Source organism: Suillus bovinus, assembly GCF_016758785.1.
Source record: "Suillus bovinus strain UH-Sbo-P2 chromosome Unknown EDB93scaffold_84, whole genome shotgun sequence".
Classification (NCBI taxonomy): domain Eukaryota; kingdom Fungi; phylum Basidiomycota; class Agaricomycetes; order Boletales; family Suillaceae; genus Suillus; species Suillus bovinus.
The window spans coordinates 23,420-50,260 of NW_024542140.1; the positions used below are offsets into that span (position 1 = coordinate 23,420).

At 44.9% G+C, this 26,841-nt stretch overlaps 6 protein-coding genes across 6 annotated transcripts; 2 read left to right on the forward strand and 4 right to left on the reverse strand.

The window, feature by feature from the left end:
• Positions 1 to 2,955: 2,955 nt before the first annotated feature.
• Positions 2,956 to 3,144, reverse strand: EDB93DRAFT_1093456 (uncharacterized protein; the record flags this gene model as incomplete). The annotated part of the gene is made up of 1 exon (XM_041446514.1): positions 2,956 to 3,144. A coding segment is annotated over one exon (189 nt), but the record flags the coding sequence as incomplete, so codon positions are not given.
• A 5,867-nt stretch (positions 3,145 to 9,011) lies between these two features.
• EDB93DRAFT_1107687 (uncharacterized protein) lies at positions 9,012 to 9,981 on the reverse strand (the record flags this gene model as incomplete). Its single annotated transcript, XM_041447762.1, has 5 exons — positions 9,012 to 9,018; positions 9,076 to 9,304; positions 9,357 to 9,405; positions 9,532 to 9,638; positions 9,744 to 9,981. 5 exons carry the CDS (start codon positions 9,979 to 9,981, stop codon positions 9,012 to 9,014), a joined length of 630 nt encoding a protein of 209 aa, XP_041302952.1.
• A 2,141-nt stretch (positions 9,982 to 12,122) lies between these two features.
• EDB93DRAFT_1107688 (uncharacterized protein) lies at positions 12,123 to 12,846 on the forward strand (the record flags this gene model as incomplete). Its single annotated transcript, XM_041447763.1, has 4 exons — positions 12,123 to 12,154; positions 12,327 to 12,449; positions 12,541 to 12,592; positions 12,697 to 12,846. 4 exons carry the CDS (start codon positions 12,123 to 12,125, stop codon positions 12,844 to 12,846), a joined length of 357 nt encoding a protein of 118 aa, XP_041302953.1.
• A 1,583-nt stretch (positions 12,847 to 14,429) lies between these two features.
• EDB93DRAFT_1093525 (uncharacterized protein) lies at positions 14,430 to 14,906 on the forward strand (the record flags this gene model as incomplete). Its single annotated transcript, XM_041446524.1, has 1 exon — positions 14,430 to 14,906. One exon carries the CDS (start codon positions 14,430 to 14,432, stop codon positions 14,904 to 14,906), a length of 477 nt encoding a protein of 158 aa, XP_041302954.1.
• Positions 14,907 to 19,977: 5,071 nt separating this feature from the next.
• On the reverse strand, positions 19,978 to 22,185 carry EDB93DRAFT_1093468 (multicopper redoxase; the record flags this gene model as incomplete). Its single annotated transcript, XM_041446516.1, has 13 exons — positions 19,978 to 20,084; positions 20,138 to 20,199; positions 20,249 to 20,272; positions 20,326 to 20,474; positions 20,527 to 20,547; positions 20,602 to 21,322; positions 21,372 to 21,399; positions 21,453 to 21,527; positions 21,579 to 21,607; positions 21,658 to 21,788; positions 21,835 to 21,903; positions 21,956 to 22,007; positions 22,064 to 22,185. 13 exons carry the CDS (start codon positions 22,183 to 22,185, stop codon positions 19,978 to 19,980), a joined length of 1,590 nt encoding a protein of 529 aa, XP_041302955.1.
• Positions 22,186 to 22,931: 746 nt separating this feature from the next.
• On the reverse strand, positions 22,932 to 24,861 carry EDB93DRAFT_1093491 (uncharacterized protein; the record flags this gene model as incomplete). Its single annotated transcript, XM_041446520.1, has 7 exons — positions 22,932 to 23,281; positions 23,331 to 24,039; positions 24,097 to 24,324; positions 24,374 to 24,451; positions 24,496 to 24,585; positions 24,659 to 24,691; positions 24,826 to 24,861. 7 exons carry the CDS (start codon positions 24,859 to 24,861, stop codon positions 22,932 to 22,934), a joined length of 1,524 nt encoding a protein of 507 aa, XP_041302956.1.
• Positions 24,862 to 26,841: the final 1,980 nt, after the last annotated feature.

A 26,841-nucleotide genomic window follows, 5' to 3' on the forward strand; every position in this document is an offset into this window, starting at 1 on the left:
AAATGTCTTGAAGTCCAGGTCTGCTATGTATTTCCACAGCTGGTCCTTGTGTGGCTTCAGAACCCATAATAAGTCCTTGAATAATTTCTAGTAACTGTTTCTGATTATCTCAATTGACATGGCTGGCAGTCTCTGTTTCATGCTCCACCATTCTTGCCAATATTTTTTTGTCAGATAGTTCTGTGGCTGTATTAGGAGCAGTGCATTCTGAGGTAGGAAGAAAATATTGAATACTTCCTTGCATTCCTGTCCACCAACTTTCTTCCACTAAACCTGGTGGAAGACCATGGCCAGGTTGATGTCCTTATAGACCTCATCAGTTACATGCATGTTCCTCTATGGCGAGTCTGCAGTGTGAGGCTGTCTTTGGCTCATTTCTCACATTTCCACATTTCTGCAATATGTCACTGCAAAACTGGTTCTAGTGTTTGGTCAATTGCACTAAGCAGTCTTCTTCAAGTTCAGGAGGAAAATCTACATATTCATCCCATGGCAGGTCCTTACCAGCATCCTGTTGTCCACCCCCCAAGTCAATGTCAAAGTCTGTAAGAAATGGTACTGGAACTGAATCATCTATTTAATGTCTTTTAGAGGATCCCTTCTGCACTGGCACTCATGCTCAAGGTGCCATTCCCCAAGGAATGAAAGCTGGAGGTTGATAATTTCTCTGCTGTGCATCATATTCTTGTTACGACTTGGATGGTATCTGTTGGCAACGCTCAAACAGAGCGTGTGTCGTCAACGGTCGAGGACGTCCTTGAGCTGGCCCAAGGTTAGGGGTTTTACTTGGCGAGGCTTCGGCAAGTAAGATTTGACGCCTATGTCCAAATCAGGTAGCTTATGTCAAGCGGGTGCGAGACGATAAGCTATATCGGCCAATGCTTACGACACCCGAAGGTTAATCGTAAGATCGTCGTTAATTAGAAGGACAGAAGTCCAACTAGTTAACAGGGGCTTTGCTCGTTGACAAAGTCGATGAGTAAAGATCGAGACTATAGGCTTATCCGCGAAGAGCAGATAAGAAGATAGAATATAGACTGCTGGCGAGGCAGAAAGGATCACTCTGGTGAGAGTAGGAGGTCAAGAACCAAGTAGATTCAAGTTAGGGAATATGTTACATGGTAGCGAGTTTATAGAGGACAGGAAGCGTATTAGTGGATGGATAACTCGTACTACCAAGAGAAGTAAACGGTAAAGGGTATGACCATAAAAGGAAGGCACGTTCGAGGTGAGACACAGGGTGAGTCCTGAACGTGCGGATAAGAAAGTGAGTCAAAGATCAGAATAAGAAGTGAAACGCGCAGGGGCACGATCATGCAGCTGCGGAGCTAAGTATAAGTCGCATGTGCGACTGCGCACCGAGTCAGAGATCAAGAAAGGGAAAAGGGCAAAGGGGATGTGTCGTGCATCATATCATAGGTTACCGTCCGGACGGTAAGGGCAAGGGGACTGTCCACAGGATCAGTCAGGCGGTGGAACGGAGCATGGGTATGCTTCATCAGCGAAAGGATCTGGCCAGATGTACTGGCTCTGCTGAAGCGACAGGTAGAGGGCGAAGGGGAATGTGAGGATGACAAGGATAACAAGGGTGAGGTCGGGGTAAGGGTATGATGTGAGGGCTGATACGAGAAGGATGAGGAGAAAAATGGTAGGGGCCCAAGCGTCTAGATGTTCTTGTAACAATTCTAACCTAAACACATACTTGAAAGTAGTGTTATGCATTATAGGACCTTGTTGCATTTAAGGAACACCAGCTGTGGGTGGTCAGACAATATTTTGGAAAAAAATATGCTCCAAAGGCACTGAATGGCAAGCCATCAACACACCGGACCAGCTCTGTCCTGGGACAGATGTGCAACATGTCATTTCCATAATCCTGTGTCAAAGGCAGAACTATGCACATAATCTCACATGATGCACTACCATCATCTGGCCAGCAGTGCAGTCCATTAATAAGCCAGTAAATACTAGCTGACAGAATAAAAGCATCAGGTCCTACTTGAAGTGCACTGCTAGCTGAATTTTGCAAAAACAATATGTATGTCAATCCTAGCAGATGAACTAGTCGTCATTGCCTATAGATAGATATTTCTATATCAGTATAATCTATTTTACCAGCCAACAAACCAGGCTATTCCTCCCACATGGGATTGTAGCCAATCAAAACACTCAATTGAAAGTCACTCACCACCAATCCTTGCATTCAAATGCCAAGATGTTGTGTTTTATCAACATCTATGGAAAGTCCAGGGCTCTGCTGGTAGTATACTTGATTAGAAGTCTGAGCTCAATGTGAGCAGCATAGTTATGGTTGTCTTTGGCATCAAAATACAAATTATAAATCCTCTGCATATATTCAATGTTACCATTATGCAACAGCTGTTTGTCACTCATTGTCTGTTAATTGTATAAGCTTGGATATACACTAGGTCTTCATCAGTCACTACAAATGTGCCAAAGAATCCAGAGACATAAAGCAAACCAGCAGAAATATCCCTATAATACTGGTGTAACAGAATTTTAACATAGCTGCTAGCTTAAGTAAAGGTCAAGGATGTGAAGTGTTTGATCAAGTCACTGTAACAGTCTGTATGTCATTGATATGAGAAGCCTGGCTTGGATAGTTCCAGTCCTACATCTATCCAGCAGTGTTCTTCCTCATGCAAGGATGGATCCAAAACATCTATCATGTCATATATGACTTCCATTGCTTGTTCTTTATCTCCTAGAACATGTTGGTTTGCCTCCTTAACACCCTGGACCTGTATTATAAATAAAATGTCTCTTATCCAGGGATGCTTTGTAGCCAAAAACCTGGTGAGGTCATGTACAAAGTTAGGTATTAACTTATCTGAGAAAGGATAAATTAAGTGCAGATATGACTTTTGTGTGAAGGTCTATCAAGTAAACAAAAATCATAAAACTAAGCTATGGAAGTTGTAAATCCAGAATACTCTACAAGGACTCATGAGTAAAGTGAGCTATAGAAATTCTCTGTCCATCAAAAAATGCTTTAATAGCATGAGGGAGTATATGTCCATAAAGTAAAATAATGGTACTAGACTCATACCACAGCCTAAGATTGAGACGAGGTATAAAAAGATGATCACTCTTGAAAGATCCTAAAGCCACTAAGGCTACCAAACACTAGAGAGGATCAGTACTTTCCAGATGCAGCGGTGTTTGCCTATCAAACTAGATCGACCTACTCTCCCATAGGAGTCTATTTATGGCTGATCAGGCTTTGACATCTACATACTTATTGTGGAGAGCAACAGCAAACTTAGTCATAGCCAAGAATTGGGGCAGGTCTATGAATTCCAAAAAAACATTGAGTCTCAAATTTAAAAGCTCAAGATTGGATACCAGCTAGGTGGAGAGAGAAAATTGTTGGCCACTGGAAATAATATCAGTGAAATGATAGGGTCCTTTTTCTATATAAAACAGAGCATTATATAAATATCAGAATGATTATAGTGTACCTATCTGTTGGGCCACAGTGTACCAAGCCAAAACTAACTTAACATTACCACTGAGCTGGGCCTCCACTATGTGATAGGATTTCTCTTGGTTTCATCCTTTTTGGTCCACCCACTTTTGCTCTGGACATTGTCTGAGTAATCTCTCCTCATTACCTCCCTGCTCTTGACATTGCCTGAGCACCTCCTCTCCATCTTCTGAGCATCCCCACTCATTGTATCTTACCTTAGATAATATCTGAGTGCACTACCTGCACTTCCCTCCCTATTCTGTATTTCATCCGAGTAGTCTAAACCCACATCCATACCCACTCCAGACAACTGTCTGATAGTTACAGACTAGAAAGTACATATGTGCTCTGGATCAATATCCGCCAGATCCATCATTTGTAGAACCAAAACCCACCAACCTCTGGTCTTCAGATTTCATTAATTATTTTCCCTCAAAATCTAGTGTCTGTATTCAGTAAAGGGGTGCAGTGCATGAGCTGAAGCTAAGCCCTTTCAGATATGTCTATCATAAGAATATTCTGTTCCCAGTTCTTAACATGACCCCTAAACTTAGGTAAGCCCAAGGATGTTCTCAACTGTTGACAATACAGACTATGCAAGTCCATAATACTATTCAGAAGAACCTCTCCTCCTTATGTTTGTTCTGTCCATCTGTCCAGTTCTTAACAGTTGGACAGAGCAAGCTCTTATTGATAATAAGAGAAAAATAGCAGATGTAAATAAAGCTTGGACTGGATACATATAGGTATGGAGATAGGTGAATGGTCACATAAAGGAAAAGTATAAATGATGTAGGAAGAGTTTGGTGGAGGAAAAGTGAGCTTCAGTGGTGAAAGACAGTGTTGGCTGAAGGGCAAAAACAAGGGGTGTCTATTGTTTACAATTTGAGACATGCCAGAAATGTGCAAATTGGACAACCCTTGATTTGCACATTTCTGGCATGTCTCACAATGTGCAAAAGAAAAGCTCCATGTCACACATTTCTAGCATATCTCAAAATGTGCAAATCAAGGGATGTCTATTATGCACATTTTGACAAATGCTAGAGATGTGAAAACAGTGGGGTTCATTTTGCACATTTCTGGCATTTCTCAAAATGTAAAACAAGGGGTGTCTATTTTATACATTTTGAGAAATGTCACAAATGTGCAATTTAATAGGTGTCCATATTGCACACATTTTGATGAATGCTAGAAATAAGAAAACAGGAGTGTCGATTTTGCACATTTCTGACATTTTTGGCATTTCTCAAAATGTGTGAATCAAGAGGTGTCCATTTTGCACATTTGAGCTAGGCATAACCTTGGGCTAACCCTATCCTATTTAACAAAATGTGCTTAGAAATAACACCTACCGGCCTCTCATGAAAATGAAATTTCTTAGTAGGTTAGCCTCCATAACAAAAGCAGCAGGCTGTGAACCTTTACAGGGACATAGGATCTGTGTCAGATCCACCTTAGAATACCTGCTATGAAACATACCTTTTGATGTAGTCAAAGTGAAAGGCCAATGGATGAGTGACATGTTCCTTGTGTATCTGCAGAAACATACTCAAATCATAGCCCCATACATGCAAGCTATTCCCACCCTGCATGACCAATTCCTTCAATGCACCATATCACCGATATGCTAGGATGTAACTCAAGACCAGAATCTTAATATCTTATATGTGAGTGCCTTGTCTGCTTCCTACAATTTGGGAATCTAAGTCTTGCTCAATGTGTCACCGAACTTCTGATATCTAGGAATCATAGCTCAACTCTCTCTTAGGCTAGATCCTTTTCCCTGAGGCCAGAAAGTGCTGCACACCTTCGCCTAAAAACCCATCACCAATCCTTACCTCCAATGTTCACTTCTCATAGTCAGTAATTAATAAACTTTGTTCTTGCTCATAGACCGCATTGAAGTGAACCTCAAAGAACACTGTACCTGTCCAAAAACATGATGTCACTGCAAGACTCATTCTGTGCCAATATTGAACTGATTCTGATACTACGACTACAAACAATGACAACAGACATCTACAGTCATCCACTGTAGTGATGGATGGATCCGGTTTGGTCCAGTTCTCTGGCAAATTCTTTGAACCGAGAACCGAACTATAGATTCAGTTCTCTCCACAAACAGAACCGTGGACTGGACCATCGGTTCAGTCCAATAACAGTCCAGTTCCAGTTCATCAAAAGTCCAAACCCTGAACCGGATCATCCAAATCTAAGCCCCAAAAATATCATTTTGGCCAAGATGTAGAGTAGTGCAAGATAGTAGCTATACAACAAAGAGAAAATAAAACTACTTGCTATCTTCATCTGCATCATCATGGAGGGCAGCAATCAGTGCATCCAAGTGCTGCTCGGCATCACTGGCAGCGGAGATATGACCATTGTGGTACGCACTCTTCAACAACTGCAAGCTTTCAAACACGTCTGTTTTGAGACAGTTCCGTCGTTTGGTTCCCATCAATCCGCCACTTGAAAAGGCACATTCTGAGGGTGTACCAGAGCCTTGTATGGGCAAGTAGTCCCTGGCCATGCGTGAAAGAGTCGGGTACTGTGACTGGAGGTGCTGACAAATTTTCGTTAGTCAACTTGTATGCTTGTGATAGCATAAACACTCACCCCCCACGACATCATCAGTCTGCTTGAGAGGACTTCCAAGATAAGCTGTAAGTTCAGCGCAAGGGTTCAGCTTGGTGCGATCTGATGCGAGACATGCTTGCACAGCTGCAAGCACCCATGAACAGCCATACTGACCATGCAAGTCAGATGTCCCTTGTTCGTTGTCAGCCTCTACAGCAACAGAGGTTGGGGCCACATCACGGTAGTACTCATTGAACTATGGATACACTAATCAGCCTGTGACAACCATGTGAGGAAAAAAATTACCACTTGTTTGAGCCTATCAAGGCCAACATCGAACAACTCCTTGTCCCACTGATGTTTGGCATATGCAATCTTGACATTGGGGTCGAGTGCTTCAAAGCCAGTAACTCATCAGTATCATCATAAGTGAAGAGGTATGAACATACCAAGGCAAATAAAATAAATGTCAGTATCCTTTGTTTTGTGATACCACTTTGCGACATTTTCCAAAGTCTTTTGAATGGCATCACTGACTTTGGAAAATTGGGAGCTTGGCCATGTTTTCCCATGACTTGTGTAAAAATTCGAGGGCAGGGATTGTGCGCCAAATGGAAGGGTCACGTGAGCTAGAAAATGTTTGCGTAGCACTTGCTGGTTCCTACCATTGTTGTCAGTGCATGAAGAATATAAAAATGTAGCTAGTCGTAATGACAAACCTGTAGAACCTTGTGCATTAACCTTAGCTTTTCCCAGTCCCTTTTGTCGAGTCAAAAATCTGCATAGGACTTCCCTTTGAGGTTCAGAACATCTTCTCTATCATCAGCAAGCTCAACAAACAGATTAACGCCCTAGCAAGATGTCACAATTAGCTTTAAGTTTAAAAACATAGTATATGAGAGAGACATACCTTCTGAAGCAAAAGCATGCATGAGATGCAACTATGCATTGAAGCCCAGCGTGTCCGCACCCACTGCATCAGCTCAAGGATAGGAACATCTGCCTGCTTGCAACATTGAGTGAAAAAAGTGTGAGCCTGCGGTGATGCGCAAATCTGTAATGTGTATTAGTCAGTAGAAACAAGGGCTGCAAGATAGCATACCTGCTTCACCAACGCTAGTGCCTTTCCGATTGTGTCCCCAACTCCAAATTCCTCGTCATTGTTGTCATCCTCCTCCTGGTCACCCTTGACATCAACATCCTCCAAGTCAGCCTCTAAAGCATCCAGATCGACATCTTTACCTTCCAGCTGAGCAAGTTTGAATGCCACCTTGATCTTTTTGAGAAGTTGGTGAGCTGATGTTGGCGAGACAGTAGTGACAAAACACCTGGCAGTGAGGTTGATGGTATGTTCCATACATCTGTTCAAACAGTGAGATGTGCAAACATATAGATGTGTATCACGGTGAACATACCTGACATGACCTTGAACAGGATCCCACATTGTCGCACCAGCATCCTTATCAGCGTTGATGGTATCAGCAAAGGCGGCAAGGCACATGTCATTACTCAATGCATTATCACAAGTAAACCAGCCAACCTGGTTGTTATTTAGTATCACATAGATTAAAAACAAATTGTTACGACTTGGATGGTATCTGTTGGCGACGCTCAAACAGAGCGTGTGTCGTCAACGGTCGAGGACGTCCTTGGGCTAGCCCAAGGTTAGGGGTCTTACTTGGCGAGGCTTCGGCAAGTAAGATTTGACGCCTATGTCCAAATCGGGTAGCTTATGTCAAGCGGGTGCGAGACGATAAGCTATATCGGCCAATGCTTACGACACCCGAAGGTTAATCGTAAGATCGTCGTTAATTAGAAGGACAGAAGTCCAACTAGTTAACAGGGGCTTTGCTCGTTGACAAAGTCGATGAGTAAAGATCGAGACTATAGGCTTATCCGCGAAGAGCAGATAAGAAGATAGAATATAGACTGCTGGCGAGGCAGAAAGGATCACTCTGGTGAGAGTAGGAGGTCAAGAACCAAGTAGATTCAAGTTAGGGAATATGTTACATGGTAGCGAGTTTATAGAGGACAGGAAGCGTATTAGTGGATGATAACTCGTACTACCAAGAGAAGTAAACGGTAAAGGGTATGACCATAAAAGGAAGGCACGTTCGAGGTGAGACACGGGTGAGTCCTGAACGTGCGGATAAGAAAGTGAGTCAAAGATCAGAATAAGAAGTGAAACGCGCAGGGGCACGATCATGCAGCTGCGGAGCTAAGTATAAGTCGCATGTGCGACTGCGCACCGAGTCAGAGATCAAGAAAGGGAAAAGGGCAAAGGGGATGCGTCGTGCATCATATCATAGGTTACCGTCCGGACGGTAAGGGCAAGGGGACTGTCCACAGGATCAGTCAGGTGGTGGAACGGAGCATGGGTATGCTTCGTCAGCGAAAGGATCTGGCCAGATGTACTGGCTCTGCTGAAGCGACAGGTAGAGGGCGAAGGGGAATGTGAGGATGACAAGGATAACAAGGGTGAGGTCGGGGTAAGGGTATGATGTGAGGGCTGATACGAGAAGGATGAGGAGAAAAATGGTAGGGGCCCAAGCGTCTAGATGTTCTTGTAACATTGCCGGGGTCGGATGTTCAAGCGTCGAATGTGAATGAAACCTTTCCAGGTAGGTCCTGCAGCGAGTACACTTTAAGATGGTAGATATCACAAAGAGAAAAGAACAACACCCACCTTGAGAATGTCTTGCAGACGTGCTTCTGTAGCTGCTGCTTTCTTCATGATTTCCTGGCGAACAGCCTTATGGTGCGGAATGTCGTTGTCGGACAAAGATGGTCGGAGGTAAGTTAGTAGGCAATGGAATGGGCCTTTTTCCACAAGTTGGAATGCCTTGTCCTCACACACAATCAACTCCACGACATAGTTGAGAAGGCCGCTGGTTGTAAAAGCAGGTGCGCATGGCTGATGGATTACGATCCCATCAAGACTTCATTGACTGAAATAAATGTAAGTCAATGAAGTCAAATGTTAGTGCAAACGGGATCAAACATACCTGTTGAGGGTTTCAGTCGTATCAGACTTTGGACACGCCCTTTTGTTCAAGGGAATGTCCAATTTCTTGCAATTTTCTTCATAAATCTTGATATGGTCGGGATGCCTGTATTCTGTCGTTAGCGTGAATACATTGATCACTGATGCAGAAAACTTGCCTTGAGATATGAGTACAGAGGGTTGACATGCTGCTCTTGAAGATGCATTGTCTAGCGGCAACACCATTCTTTCTAGTGAATGCAGTTTTAGTGTTAGTATTTCAAACAAAAATTGGAGGCTTACTGGCAGACTGTGCACACATGTCCTGACTCAACAAGCCCAGTATGTGGGTCTACATAATCATCTTTCTTGATGAAGATGGTACGAACATCCGTGGTTCATTCAGCCCTAGGACGGCAAGTTGAACCCTAGTTTGTACATGAGAAAACTGTGGACAAAAGTAATGCTAGTGACTCACCTTATGGTCTGCATCTCCCATAGCTTTTGTGGATGCATATTCATGCTCGACATCATCCTCAGCTTCGGTGTCACCACCTACTGCATCAAGATCAGTACCACCAATATCTACATCACCGTCGTATTCTCCATCACGATTGGAAGTAGTAGGGCTTGCAATAATCTTGCGTGCGACCCATCATCTGGTAAGATCATTGGCAGCTTTTCATTTACCTTGCGCAGTACTGGATGATGCAACATTGTCAGGATCGAGAATCCTTGTTGGAGGGCGAGGTGCGCAAGTAGAACGATGAGCACCAGCTATGATAGCCGCAGGGGGAGCAGCACCAGTGAAGAATGGGTGGATTGTTGATGAGGAGGGGATAGGCTGATCATCATCTGCATCGTTGTACCATACCATTTCGGACACATCTTTCAGCTTGCTGTTTGGGCCAACAGCACTGTCAGACATCATGAGATGTGTACAGTCAATGAGAAGTCAGTTTGCCAGCTAATATACCTTGTACGTCAAATAGTGCACACAGGTTATGGAAATGGAGGCGATGGGTTCAAGCCTGTATCATTTGATGATAGGTCAGGAAATGTCTGTATAATTGCAACAAATTACATGAGTCGCCAATTGAGAATCGAACATAACTTGATGGAGTGATTCTGAAACATTGTGTCATCAAGGATGTGTGCTGCTGATTGATGGTAAAGACTGACGAGCAAAATAAGTTGAGCTTGTTACCGCAGTCAACAGAGTGTCAAGCAAATCGAACATCACTTGATTGAGTGATTCTGAAACATTGTGTCATCAAGGGGATACAACTAATATTAGACTACAACATACTGCTTTCAGATATTCTCTTCCGGTCTGATATATCTCTGTGGTTCAAACCTGTTCGGACCTGTTCGAACAGGTTCAGCAATTCCTACAGGTCATTGAACCAAGAACTGGACTGACGGTTTGGTTCCTCTCATTGCCCAAACTTTGGACTGGACCTCGGTCAAGTTCATAATGGTTCAAGTTTGAACCACGGTCCTGAACTGAACTCGGCCACCACTATCCACTGACCAATGATACATTTTGACTCTCCTAAGTCAGTCTTACATATCACTTCATTTCAATATATCTCAGATCATACTACATGTCCATAGCTTTTGATTCATGTAAAAAAATATTATACTACATGGAAAAATAATTGTGTGGTGGGTCAGCAATTCATCAGAATCACATGACCTGGTTTACTCTGAAACTTTTGCAACCTGCTCACAAGGATAAAACAGAATCATTGGGTGAAAATTGAACTCAGACTATGTAGAAACATCCTACAATCCAAATGAGTCTGCAGCCTTTTCAGACTTGTATTTCATTAAATATGGCTCCTTCAGAGCATAGTATATTATGTTACCTTGTTCACACCCTGAAATAGAAGTCATGCTGCAAAGCCTTATCTGATATACAAGTTCTAGTATTAAAAATTGATCCTGACAACCTTGCAGTTCTATTGTAACTTACCCACCTACTAGACATGCCTGAACGAGCAAAATCAGACATCAAAAAACAGCAGATTGCTCAAGAGGCCCATGATGGTATCATGGCTTGTGCTGTTGCAGCATATCAGATTAAGCTAGCCAAAGGGCCTCATCAGCAACAACAAGGTGGTCAAACTATTTGCTCCGACTTTCAACAACTTGATTACAATGAGACAGGTAAGAGTGTCAAGCTTAGCCATAGCACACGCATCAGACTTGTAGCTGGTGGAATGACCAAAGCACAGTCAAATGCTTGACTTGCATGGCTTACAGACAAAGAAACAAATGTTGTCATTAACTATATAATAGAGATGGGGAACCATGGATTTTCACTGAGTCATAGGCAGCTCAAAGAGCATGTTGATGAAATTTGCTGTACTCAGTCAGGGACATCTTTCCCAGAGAAGGGGGTTGGGATCAACTAGACACATTGCTTTATTGAAAAACACTCTGACCACATCAAAGTATCATGTGCACATCTGCTCAAGTCAAAATGTGGACATGCTGTTAAGTTCTAGTGATGTTCCAGTCCAGCTTGGGCTCAAAGCCGCGGCTTAGGCTCGGCTTGGAGCAGCTCAAGCTTAGGAAAATTAGAGCCTGAGCTATGAGCCCAAGCTAGGCCCAAGCTGGAGGCTTGAGCCCAACAGGCTGCAGCTCAGTAGGCCAATGTAGAAAGCTGATTCCCACTGGGCTCAGCAGAAATTGTACTACCTAGACAACAAATATTTAGGTAGATCTTAGCACGACCTAGTCTACTATACTTGCAGAGCAAGTGCGTTCGATCATATAGGGGTAGCTGTTTGGTATTAGTTTTGATAGTTAGTTATCAATAATAGGAAGATAATCCGAAGCTAAGAACTACTTGTCTGAAGGGAAACTGTCGGATCCAAAAATATCGGAGTTGGGTTGGGCGTCAGACTATGTGTCGGACTGTCGGGAATGTGTCGGACAATAAAGGAATGTGTCGGAAGTGTGTCGGATTGTCGGTCAAATGAATGTCGGATGTGTCGGAATGTTTCGGAGGAAAAGAGCGGATAGATATTTCGCAATACAATAAAGTACTACTAATATCCAATGACTTCCATCCTACTACTGAGTAGGGAAAAGTAAGTAATGCAATAGGTAGGAAGTACTAGATATTAAATAGTACTATGTAGAAATTCGGACTGCTATAGGCGAGAGTAGTAGCGATATTTCGGGTCCGAAATCCTATGTAATAGGACATGTGGTACTGCGGACCATGAGAAAACATGTAATAACACTGTATACAATGCTTAGCAAGTCAAAAGGAGTAAATGCGCACCTAGTGGGGATAGATGCGACTGGACAGGACATAGGGAGGACTGGTCCGATGCGCAGGAATGTCAGGTCGGGATCGGACATGCGTCAGACTGTCGGAAAGTGCGTCAGGTCGGGATCGGACTGTCAGACTCAGGTCGGGGTAGTCGGAAGTGCGTTGGACAGATACTGTTTGACATTAGTATCAAAATAGCTGGTTCCAAGCCCAGCGCCGCGACCATTGTTACACCGATGTCACATGGCAGGTAGTTACAGAGGATTAGGCAGGTTGGGGGTGGGCAGCACACCTTGTTTGTCTTTTTGATGACTTTCTTTCACTCATTCCTCTTCTGCTTTCTCTTTTCCCCAGCACCTTCCTTTCTCCTTCACCAAAATGTCGTCCACATTCACCTTAGCCACACCAGCAAATGTTGGCGTGTGCTGGGCACATGCACTAGATGCTGGTTGTTGCTGGAGCAGGGTAGTGGTTGTGGCAGGTGGTGGTGGACCATGGTGTTGATCAAATATGATCATGCACTAGAAGATTGGATGTATAAATAATAATTGAACGAAAAGTGTCAGGTGCGGAAACAGCAGCATGATCCAGTTAAGACCAGACCTTGGTGTTTACAAGCAAACATCACCAAGGCCTCCGTAATGGCCCTGGTATCCACAAACTCACCTATGATTTCAACTACTATCTACATCATATGACCCATTGATCGAGTGTTTGACCATCAGGTGTGGCTACCTGTGTCTGAAGGTAGGATACTGTAGTATTTCACTTGATTCAACACTACATGTGACATGTGACACAATATATCATTTTGTCACTTCGACATTTAAGTATGCAACACGTGACAGCACTGAATTTTCGACAGCATCAAGAATTCAACAGGTCAGGTTGACTATGAACACTGGACCATCTGATTGAAATGATTAATGCACCTCAAGTGAAAAATTTTGATTTGAGTCACAATATTAACATTCGACAAACCCAGGTGTGACCCATGACATGCTACAAATTTCGACCAGACAAGTTGGCATGTGACATGTGACAGTCGAATCAAGTGAAATACTACAGTATATTGTAGGCAGGAGAGACCTAGATGAGAAAGAACCATAAATTAATAATGGGAGTGCATAGCGGATCAAAACACTGGTGACTTGGAAGATACTAATTAGTACACTGGTAAGCCATGGCTTGAGCCACCGGCTTAGGCTTTCTAAAATTGAAGCCCAGGCCCAAGCCTTGGGCAGGTCATGACCTGGGCCTGGGCTCGGCTTGGCTTATTTAGGCCTTGCTTTGGCTGGCCCAGGGCTTGAAGCCAGGCCGGAACATCACTAACATTGCCAGTGGCCGGTGGATAGCTGTATACTTCAGATGAACCAGATTGTCATCCAGGTCCTGCAAAGATTACAACTTCTCAAGCTTAGAGAGATTGACATAGAGAGTCAATTAATCAACTTGAAATTGACCATAAATTTAACACAACACTCAAGGGGGTAGCAGAATAAGGAATTCGAACACCAACCTACCTAGTTGCACTTGTTTGTTTGCTTTCGGGGTCTCAGATTTGACTTTTTGTCTATCTTTTTGTTTTTCGTATGTTTGAACATGATGTATTAAGAGAATATCTTTCTATAGTATAAATGAACATATTTTGACGAGCATGAGGAATACTCGCCCATGAAGAAGTGGCTGCAGGAAGTGATGCAATTTTTACACCAAAGATCTAGGGGGAGAATTACTGCATTTGGTCATCCGCGGTCTGGCAAACAATGCATCTGTCACGTCCATCTGATGTGTCGTCCCGGACCTATGTATGACACTGCATGACCCTCCAGTCCCTCTTTTTACTACAATACATTGCATAATAAGGTGTTACACAGCACCTGCCAGTGGCCACTGGATGGCTTCTCCAACTCTGACTTTGAGCTTAGCTCTGATTCCGAGCCTACCCCCGAGGATGGAACCACTCTCGCACATTACAATCCAGAGCCTGCACCTGCCGAAATTCTTTATGTCCTGGATTATGACTCAGAGGTGGATATGACAATAGAGGACGACTGCCAATTTGAATCAGTGTTCGAGTCAGAAGAATGATTGACCCATGTGGATTTTGCAGACAGTCAGGCCATCCGGTGAAACTTGTCAAGCAAAAAAGAACATTTCAGCCACAATCCTCATGTCCCCAGGCAATATCGTTCAGTCTTGGGGCAGCCACAAACAGCTCAAAGGCATCCCCATCCACAAATGCACCAATTTGGTGTCAACTATGCCCAGTGTCATCAGGTGATCGCGCCGTCTTCTGGAAATACAATGTTCACCAACATGTCACCAGTTCTCATGACACTTCATATGAATCCCTTCCGGCTGGCTTCACGAAAGAAATTGAAATTTCACAGCTTGAAAAGGAATGCCTCGGGATACCACTGGATTTGATTGACAACAGTGTTCAGGATGACTTGAATGCAACTGCTGTGGCTAGTACTAGTCAAAACTCGTTAACGAAGTGCAGGCGTCAAAACTTCAAGGCAACACTGGTTCCAAGCGCTCAAAGAAGGTTTAAATTTTAAATTTGATTCACGCACATACAGTACATCAAAGCTACTCCTACTATTACCTTAGTACTACAGTGTACGAAGCACTAGAGTGCCGTCTCTATAGGGAGCTTAATTGTACGAATTTTTTTGCTCAATGAAAATTCTACAAGGAAACAAGCAAAAATAAGCAATTTTTCGAAATTTCCCATTTTGTTTCAAATTTTTCCGTCGGAAAAAATTTACCCCATGCTTGTTACGACTTGGATGGTATCTGTTGGCGACGCTCAAACAGAGCTTGTGTCGTCAACGGTCTGTGGACGTCCTTGGGCTAGCCCAAGGTTAGGGGTCGTACTTGGCGTATCTTCGGCAAGTACAATTTGACGCCTATGTCCAAATCGGGTAGCTTATGTCACGCGGGTGCGAGACGATAAGCTAAATCGGCCTAGGCTTACGACACCCGAAGGTTAATCGTAAGGATCGTCGTTAATTAGAAGGACGGAAGTCCGACTAGTTAACAGGGGCTCTGCTCGTCGATGAAGTCGGTGAGCAAAGGTCGAGACTATAGGCTTATCCGCGAGGAGCAGATAAGAAGATAGAATATAGACTGCTGGCGAGGCAGAAGGATCACTCTGGTGAGAGTAGGAGGTCAAGAACCAAGTAGATTCAAGTTAGGGAATATGGTACATGGTAGCGAGTTTATATAGAGGACAGGGGACGTATTAGTGGATGATAACTCGTACTACCGGGAGAGGCAATCGGTAAAGGGTAAGACCATAATAGGAAGGCACGTTCGATCTAGGTAGAACGTGCTGGATAAGAAAATGAGTCAAAGATCAGAATGAGAAGTGAAACACGCAGGGGCACGATCGTGCAACTGCGGATCTAAGTATAAGTCGCATGTGCGACTGCGCATCGAGTCAGAGATCAAGAAGGGAAAAATAGGGCAAAGGGGATGCGTCATGCATCATATCATAGGTTACCGTCCAGACGGTAGGGGACTATCCGCAGGATCAGTCAGGTGGTGAAACGGAGCATGGGTATGCTTCGTCAGCGAAAGGATCCGGCCAAATGTACTGGCTTTGCTGAAGCGACAGGTAGAGGGCGAAAGGGAATGCGAGGATGACGAGGATGACAAGGGTAAGGTCGGGGTAAGGGTATGATGTGAGGGCTGATACGAGGAGGATCAGGAGAAAAATAGTAGGGGCCCAAGCATCTAGATGTTCTTGTAACAATGCTCCATATACCCTGTTCATCTCCCCGAAACCCTGTTCATATTACCATATGCCTCCTGTGACAAAGAAAGCTGCTCAAGCAAAGAAGCAACGAGCCGACTGTCGTAAATTCAGCTCTTTGCCATCACCTCAACCAGAACAGGGGTCAGACTCAGAGTATGAGCCTGGCTTTAGTGGGGAGAGCGAGGTTGAGGCAGATGATATATCTGGGTCCATTGTTGCCCTACAGAGCCTCTATGGCATGTTTTTACCTGCAAATCTTCGAGCCAAGGACAATAATTTAACTGGGTCTGATGGAGAACCACAGGTGAATGTCTCCGAATTTCTATTATCTATAGAACGTCAGCAATGCTTACCATCAAGCCTGGTGTCAGCGAAAGAAGCAGAAAATTGTAAATAGGCCAGCTGTTTACCGGGGAAACTCTCGGACATCTCAATGGAGGAAGAAGTCCTCATGGGACAGAGCATCCAGTGGAGCAAAGACAATAGACACATTTTTTGTGAAGGTTCGGATGATAACATAAGTGACTTCTGAGACTTACATCAAGTTAATTAGAGAGATATGACTCTCATGTCTGAAAAGGAGCAGTTTGTTGCCAAGGAAGTGGAGCCTATACAGCAAGATCCAGCACTCGAATATTCCCTGGAAATGGGTTTTGACCTAATGGAATACAGCGTGTCATTACTCCAAGACGAGCTGAACAGTATCATATCAATTCCATGGAATGAAGAATTTGATCCAGATGAATACCTTGAGGTAAGCAATGAAATAATCTCGCTGCTTTAATAGGCTCATTCCACGTACACATAAGGCCATTCACGATGGCGATGAGCTGGAAATGGAAAATTTGGACCTGACATTTGGATCAGAAGACGTGAATGACATACATCATGAGAGTCTGCTGGCGTCCATGGCCCAAGAGTGGCTGAAGGATGATCATGATGATGTCGAAACTGCGCTGGATATGGACATATTTAAGATTGCGGATGCCTGCCTTCGGACAGTCAAAAACCTGCGGACAAAGAAATCATTGAAGATGATTACTCAACTTACCGCAGTGACACAATATGTCAAACTCCGAGAGCAGTATCGCCATCATCCAAAGTGTAAAACTCCATGCTTGAGTGCAAGTCTTGCAATTGCACGACGGATGGGTAAGGGAAAGAAGGGCACTGGAGCACGAGAGGGAGGAAGATTTGCACGTCAAATTCGCAGGAATGAACTCTACCTTCTGCAACATCACTGTCTTCCTTCGTCAAAGCAAAGTAATCACTGTGGACAATACACATTGTTGGATAACGAGGCAGTTGTTCATAATGTGCGGAGGTATCTTGCAATGCAGAAGCTGGGTACCATCACTCCAAGTGCCATGTGTCGCCACGTCAACGAAATTATTGCACCTACACTTGGCTTAACCGGTCCGAACAGCCACATCAGTGAACGTACTGCAGAAAACTGGCTGAAGAAACTTGGATACACTTGCAAGAATGTCCAGAAAGGTGTATACCATGATGGACATGAACGTGATGATGTCGTGGAGGCACGGAAAATATTCCTTGAGAAAATAGCAGGATATGAGAGGTAAGTCGGCATTATCTGACTGTCGAATATGTGTCACTTACCACATCTCATACCAGATTGATGACAAAATACAACAATGAAACTCTCGCACCCATCCCACCATCCCTCACTCCCGATGAGCAAGAGCATGTCCTCGTTACCCAGGATGAGTCAATTTTTCATACGAATGAATACCGACGTCACTCTTGGCTTTGTGGTGATGAACAGCCTTTGAAAAGGAAGGGGAATGGTCGTGCAATTCATGTTTCTGATTTCATTTGCGAAACAACTGGCCGACTCGCTTTGTCAGAAGAACAACTCGCGCAACAAGCTACTCTTCCACCTGACCAACAGCTCAAGGTCACGGATGCTCGAAAAATCATCTATCCAGGAAAAAACCATGATGCAAATTGGGATCTTCCTCAGCTTCAGACCCAAACGATTCATGCTGTCGACATATTCGAGTTCTTGCATCCGAACAAGGTTGCTGTCTTTGTTTTCGACTGCTCTTCCGCTCATGAAGGTCTTGCTTCAAATGCATTGAACGTGAACAACATGAATGTGAAAGGTGGTGGTAAGCAAAGCCACCTACGTGATACCACTATCCCACTCAATAATCCACCTCCGAAACCTGGACAATCTGACATGCGTGGAATGCCACAGCAAATGGTATACTTGGCAACATATCCTGACCCTGAGTTGGCTGGGAGACCAAAAGGAATGAAAGTCGTTCTTCAAGAACGGCAATCAGTTTGGGATGTGCTGATGGAACAGCACAATGGGAAGGTGGTTGGGAAGTGTCAACGTTGTCAGAAGTCACAGGCAAAAAAGGATGCAGAACGGAGACTCGCATTGGCGGAGGCACTCGGACAAGAAGCACCTGAAACAGGTGAGCTACAGGCAGAGGATGAGCCAGAAACAGACTCGGAAGACAATAATTGGTGCTGCATGTACCGCGTACTCTCACTTCAAGATGATTTCGTCAATGAAAAGCCACTTATCCAGCATTACATCGAGAGTCGCGGGCACGTTTGCCTTTTTCTTCCGAAGTTCCATTGTGAACTGAACCCCATCGAGATGCTTTGGGGATATGCCAAGTACCGTCAGTTTTTTCTCGGTTTACTGTCGTGATTTTGACTCATTGATATTCCTACGTGGTACAGGCTATCGAAATGTCACTGATGGGAAATTCTCGACGGCAAAAACACTGGTTCCGCAATGTCTCGACATGTGTGATGTTTTGACTATTCGCCGTTTTTTCCGCAAAGCTTGGCGTTATATGGATGCCTACCGGTACGTTTATCGATGCTTTCGAGTGGTCATGTGGCAGCGCTGAAGTTTGAACAGGAAAGGACTCGATGCTCACCAAGCAGCCTTCGCAGTTAAGAAGTACCGTTCCCACCGTCGTGTTGGGCTCATGACAGAGATTTTGGCCTCACTGGATGCCGAAACTGCAAGCAGAGGGCTTCTGTAGATTGTATTTACCATCTGCTTGCTTGTATACCTGCTCAGTTACCCATAAATACCATTTCTTGCAACATGTTTCAAATTTCGTCGGAAATTTTTTCAACCCTTCGATTTTCAATATTCGAACGAGGTAGCCTTAATCTACAAGTCAAAAGAATGCATTTGCGCTACTCTACGGTACAAAGCAGTCAAATTTCGAGGACTAGATACATTTTTGAGTTCGGGCTAATCCGAGAGGTCGGAAAAGTGCTTCGTACACTGTAGACCTATCATGATAGTCATATGTAACTGCACAATGCACAATTTAATGTCACAAGCTGCTTTACCATCAAGCTGTGTTCTGAAGCTATTACTTACTTACAATTCAATATGTAGTGCGTGGACTTAGCGAAATTTTTGCTGGTCGAGTATGGTACAGTATGGTATAGTATTCGACTCGTTTTCGGGGTCCTGGTCACTCAACTTTTGTGAGTCCGTGTTCAAAACTTTATGTTGCTACCCCCTTGACAACACTCTATATTTATATTTGTCATTTACATTGTTTGGGATTTTGCAGAATTGTTGAGTTGGCTAGGTTTTAACTTTTGACTAGTCAAAAAATCGGACTTCGCCTATGTTGAGTATGCAATTGTGAAGTGCTTAGAAGTGAAAGACGAAGTTTCCTTGTCCGTAACTGTGATATATGTTCCGTTGGGCTGTGTGGGGAAGAATATGCGAGAACTCTTAGGTACGGGACATGCCACCACAGACAACTCTAAAACTAAGGATAGCTGGTCCAGAGGTCCGTCAGAGATATTATCATATACCGATTAAAGTATGCTAGTATTCGAAGGCTGCACAGAAATCAACGACGGATTTTATGTTTCATGTGACGTTGGCGATGCTGTTCCACAGCTCGTTCCGTTACTGGCGAGGCGTCGTCATAGGTAGAACATAACTGCTTCCATGAATCTACAGAAGCCATTAATGAGTTCAGCATATAAGATATCAGTTCTGAGACTCACTTGAGATGTCTAGGGTTGATGCAGTACCATTGGTATCCTCTGCGAAGACCACAGCCATACCCCTGAAAAAGTTGAATCAGACAGATCACATATTGGCAAGGCAACGCCTACTGTTCCAGATGGAAGTCGATGTGGCTAAAAGATGTCGCTTGAATCAACCAGGGACAACAATGATATCGGGATCGTACCAGTGCAAAAACCATGGCCCCGCATTCTCGGTTCTAAAGCGAATTGTCACATTGTCGCCTGATGCACCATTGCTCGTCGTATCCCGTCGTACAGGATTGACGTAGTTGTAGACGTCACTTCCAGCACTTCTTACAACAGAGAAAGGATGCTGCGCGATACATGAGCCAGAGTACCAACAGAATACAACAAACGGTACTCACTCCGTGTAAGTGGAAAGGATGCTAAAACGATGGTACATGAGAGACATGAGATAAAGAGATATCAGAATTGCCTACTGGTCCCTCAGGCTGTCCGGCGGGTATAGACAACTCGATAGTTTTGTTAGCAGGCAAGGTGTAAACTGATCCATAGGGTTTCAGCTGAGAAGCGTCCAAATTTCCATTTAAAATCTGCAGTAAGACCGGAGTGGGAGGTGAAGTATAGGTGTAACCATTGATGAGGAATCTCATGTGGCCATCCCACACAGTTTCTATATTTATCGACATGTCTGCACCACCAGGCTCCGCGACACCAGGGGCTGCGGGGTCTACCAGCGCATGCAAGTTCTGTTCCAACAAAGGGTTGTTCCTGGTCCAATTTCTGTGCACGGGGTCCACTACCGGAGCCCCATCATATTTAAGTATCGCAGAGTGTAGACCTCCTGCAACGGTCGAATCATAATTGGGCACCGCATGTATCCAGTAGGTGTCGATCGGCTGGTCTGCAGTCAGGATGAAAGAGTACCGTTGCCCGGCGTAAATTTGGATCGAGTCGACTTCCAGAGGCGTCGTATATTCACTGTCCGCTTCGATAACTGTAAAGACGTGGTTGTCGATCGTAAACACGAAGTTTGGTCTGCATGCTATATTCATTAATCGAATACGGTAGCGCTTTCCTGGCGTGACGTGCACGACAGAAAGAGGTACTGGTGGTCCACCTGGATAACGCCCCACGCCATTGATGAGAGTCGAAGCGGGATTATCGCTAGGGCCGACGTCGTAGGCGTTCATGTGGTACCTTTGAACAGATAATTCAAACAAAGCAGTGAAAGTGTTGATGACCCTACCAGTCTGCGAGAGAAATGATGGTCGATTCTATATTATCGTCAGTGCATTCAGCTACATATATAATCAAGGTTTAGACCGACCGTCATCAACGTCATACATGCCCAGGTAAGGATCCTGAGGGTCATAGATGACCAAGGCTCCTCTCATACCTTCGCCTGTATCAACGGTGAGATATGTTTACTCCAGCGTAGAACGAAATCACCAACAATACTGGAGCTGGAAATGAGAATGATACCTGATAGACCAGTAAATAAACATATGCGAGGTAAAAACACTATTTCTCACCAAAACGATCCGCTCTGGTTTACTGGCGTGAAGTCGTATACGAACGAATGCCCAGATGTGATGGGGCACTGGGTGACCATGGCTGCTCCATCCATCTCGACCGACCCGTGATGATTGATTCCGTGCCAATGCTGGAACTCGAGTCAGCGGCATCCTGGAATACAAAAAGATACTAACAACGGTCGTACTCTTGTTCATGGATTCGTCTACCAACAAATCCGTGACGTTCACTTGAAAGCGTTCGCCCTTGACAAAGTAAATCCACCTGGTAAGGACAGCCACATATAAAGACCACTACCTTCTGTGCAGAGAGGACTGGTCCAGGGGTCTGACCATTGACTACGATGGCACTGGAAATATTTGTCAGGCATGTGAGATATCAACCAACCGCATGTGAATAAAATACCTCATCTCATAACCGTCGGGCGCGACCACGGCGTTGGAGATGACAAGTTCAGCATTGAGTGCCGCACAAGACGACACCAAGGCCGCCAGAAAACAGGTAGACACAGAGCGAAATTGTGCCATCCCCAATGCTACTGAGAGTCTGAATCTGTCGAGTCTAAGGTCGGGTAAATTTGTTTTATCATCCCATCCCTTACGTATTTCCCGATCGTTGAATATTCAGTCTGCATAAAAGTAGCGAAGTGGCGGCCAGGCGGGGGGAACTGTGTGAAGAGGTTCATATCGTGGCGCGCTGCCTAGGTCCAAGGATCTCCCGACGCGAGTACCAGCCACATCACGATACTGCCAAGTTGCGCAGGATCCACGTCCAAGTTTCCTCCGGACCCAGCGTGTGTGACGATCAATGAAGTATCTCGGAAGAATGAAAGACTAGCCGCCCGAGCAAGGTCCGAATAAGATGGATAGATGAAATGATCGGTCTCCATACCAGTTTTACGTAGCGCTGCGGTGATCTCGTGAACCTTGCGTTGCCAGTCACAATTTTCCAGGGAAGTTCCTTGGAATGAGGCATTGTTGGCACTGTCTCCTGCAAGACGGTCAGTAGATGTTCTGCACGTTGAAATTATCTAGGTATCGTCGACCAACAGTCCTAAATCTTACTAATCATAATTAGCCACATGAAATATGATCATATGCAAACCTATCACGAATCAGTGTGCATGGGAACATATCGATAACAAGGTGGCATTAATCCCGGCATGTCCAGACAAGCCCATACGTCATGAAGTACGTTAACATCACTGCGCAAGAAAACCACAGTCCAAGATAAACATAGGCATACAGAAACTGTTCAAAAATCATAGCCCTGGTCATTTGTCTTGTTTGTCTATCCCACTGCTGCTGCCAGGGTCATGCATCTTGTCCTGTCCTGAAACAGCTCGCGCACTGGGCGATGAGCGTTTCTCATCCGCAGCACTTGATGCAGCACGTGGCCGTTTGCGTGATGAACGCGGAGACATCAACGTTCCTCCATTGGAAGACTTATCCGGATGAAGGTCACCACCGCGTTCAGCGGAGTAATGCTCCGCATCGCGATCTCGCTCCCAAGAGAGACCATCTCGGCCATTAGCGGGGGGCAGTGTCATATGAAGCTGTTGGGCGCCTGATTGAGACGCATTCTGCGACAAGAAATCGAGCCAGCTAGGGTCTCCAGGAGGGCCTATTACACTGTAAGAATATTTCCACTGAAAAATAAATGTGAATCATACCTGATTCTTGCTGTGGAGGTTGTGATGGAGGTGGCAGTGGCGGCTGTGATGGTCCATGGGAGGGCCAATCAAGTGGCGCGTATTGTGGACCTGTGCTTTGCGGCTGCCGATGCTCATCATTGTCTAGAAATGTGGATAACAAGGAGTCTGGAGACTGCTGGGAATGCAAACCGCTTGAGTGGGAATGTTGACCTTGCGGCTGATTGTGCCGCATTAACTGATGATACATTCCCTGTAATTGGGGGTCCTGAGGTTGAGAATAAGATGACCGTTGGCTGCTGTAGCTATTATTACGCGGTAAATTAGAGCCTCGGGATGACGAGGACGGGAAGTCAAAAGTTGAAGGCAGGAAGGACTGCGGGGGACTGTTTGACACTCCCATATATCCATTGTATGGAAGTTGATGAGACGATGGACCGTTCGATCGATATGCAGTAGAATGAGCCGACGTGGGTGAGGGGAGATAACCATTGTACATAGACTCGTCCCCTGAAAGCTTGGAGCCATTGCCTCCATGAACGTTAGGCGCTAGACGGGGCTTCTTTTGAGAGCTAATTTGACCGTTTGGAGGGAGCAACCGACCGGAAGACGAGTGGCGTTCTGTGGAGATAGGAAGTGCAGATCCTCCACCAGCCGATGGAAGCTGTGACGAGTGATGAAGGGGCATGGGTGGGGGAGGGATGGTCATAGGACGGTGATAATCAGCCATCTGTTTCAGAGTGAGTGGATAAGAAGAAATGAAATCGAATGATAATTTTACATCAACGTTTAAACCCATGTCACCTCCTGAGGGAATCAGAAGTTTCGCGTTGTTACTGTATTCCGCTTTGAACTTGGGCTCGTGGCGCCTCTTACTTCCACGTGTGGGAACAGAGTCTGGGTCGTCGTCGTCATCACCCTCGTCGTCGTCGATATCGGCGTCATGATGATTAAGTTTGGCATTGGCGTTGTTCACGAAATCGTGAGGAGTTCTAGTGTCTTTCTCTCCATCATACTGAAGAGAAAAGTCGGTAAAGAACAGACAAAAGATGGAGATTACTTACACGAACGTGACGCTGAATGATATCATGGATGTCTCCAGAACAGTATTGATAAAGTTTCAAGTGATGACCCGCGCGTTCCTCTGAAGATGGTAGAGATGTTAGGAAGGACAGGGATATGAAACATGAATAAACTCGCCGAAGATGACGACGGCGACATCGACCGAGCAAAGGACGCCGAGTTCATAGGCCTTTTTGAAGAGGCCATTCTTACGCTGTAAGGAGGTGGGGATAATTATAAGTTATCAGCTGCCAAGCTATTAATGGCAAAAATAGCCAGAGGCTTACCTTTAAAAAAGTTACTGAACGATTACGCTCGTGCTATGTTTAAGAATTACAGAGAGGGAGGTTAATGATGGATCAAGAGGAGGTCAAGTAAAATTGGAGTAAAGCGCGCTGGCACAACCGCGACCGAGAATAGCAGCAGGCAACTACATAATAAAAATGAAACTTACGGTGATCGGTTGGATCTCAATTTTTCTCCTGCCCATTTTGCTATCGAAAGGGATGAAGAGACGATGAAGGGAGAGATGATGGGAGTACAGAAGAAAGATGGCAATGGGCGAGAGGATGGGAGCCTTGTCTTTGAAGTTTGGATCTTTCACTGGCGGCAAGTAATTCCGCGAACGGGTGCCGAAACCCAAGCAACTGCAAACGGCGCTATGAGCATCAGATTTAAAGATCGGGATTAAAGCCACAGTCCCGGATTTCACCGGATTCCATTATTTTATCTACATTTGGAAGTTAAGATCCAGTCGAAATACCCAATTAGGTTAAACATCTTTTGTTGAAATGTCATCCAATAGCGAGCTTCGAATGAATCATCGTATCTATCCTTTTTCTCACACTAACTCGCCCTCCCGCATCTCCGCAGCCTAACCTCGATTCAACCCAGCGAGAGTCGAGCCCCTCGGAGACGCCCCTTTTCATGTCCGCGTAATACTACAGTTACCATCTCATGTCCACTGCGCAGTAAGTATTCAACACACACTCTCTCTGATCGTACCTTCTACACAGGTCTTCTGACTCCAGGCTCGGATACAAGGACGTCCGTCAACCGACCGTGAACCGAATTTCACCCGGCATTCATACCTCGTACCTGATCGAGTTTGAGTACTGCTCTGCGAAGCGACGTCACAACTACTACAATCCAAAATTATCATATCGCCCAAAATAACAAGCTACCATGTTATCTTTGGAACATTCATATTCATGTGCGTATTTCGGTCCATTAATTTACCCCCTCTTAAAACTTTTCAATCCAAAACACTCGAGCAACAACGACCAGCTCATGAGCTCCAGCTCCTTCAATACCCTCGAGCGTTCAAACGGCGCCCTCTGTGTTCCATGTCGCATAGTGTGTGATAATCACGCAATTCCTAACAGGCCGCCGTGCAATATACTTCCACGCCTACTAAGTACCATATCCTGTGCGCTTGTTTCTGCCTCGCCTCTCCATCATTCCCGGCCTTCCCGTAAACATCCTTCTTGCCGTCCGCAGCTTCATCTATAACCCATCTGATTCCAATTGCTACCGTATGTTCTAATATGGCTATTTCACTCTCACCCAAATCCTCGAAAAGCACCATGTCGACGAATGTGACGCGAACTTTCCCCCCCCCCCCACTCAGATATTTCAGGATCCATCTCCTCGATCACTTCCTTCAAGCTCAGAGTACCTAATGTTTCCATACGGTTAGCGGAAAATTATTTTTGTCGCGACAACTCAGCGAACGATACTTTGTTTGCTATAACCGTTGATTAGGGCACATTGGATAGCCCTTCAAAAGCACCGTTAGGCTGCGAGAGTCTGTTATCGCAACGCATACCCTCGAATTTCTCTCCGTACAAATCCCTATTTCCTATGTCCGACATGAATCATTCAGCAACTCGCCCAATACTCAGCACCTTCCCTCATTTACTCCGTCTTCGTTCCGGCTTGCCGGCGGCATCGCCATGGGGTCAATCAAAGGTGCCAGAGTTCATCGCTTACCCACTCCACAACCCTAATGATCCATTCCAATTTCCTTTCTTCGACATCCTCTGTGTCGATGGCATTTCGCGATCTCCTACTGAACATGTGTCTCATGTCAATGACTGTCCTGTTCGCTCACACACACGAAACCCGAGCTGTCTTACTCCCTCGGACTTCCGTGCAGGCGCCTACCCGTCACACGAACGGCAGACAACGTAACCCTCTTATCTCTCACCACGGAGATATCCCGGTGATTTCCTGTATCCCTTGAGGCTTCCTGCCTCTTGTCGTACTGTCTTTTGTTGTGCTGTCTTCTGTCATATCTCTCCCCGCAAGGCGTGCCGTGACAAACCTATGGAATCCCGCTATATGTCAGATTTCCACCCACTCTCAAGATCTAGGTTATCTAACCAATACGATCTGGTCACATGGTGCGTGCAATGTTTCATGACATTCGGCGATTGCCTGCTCGCAGGATCGTCCTCTGTGACATGCA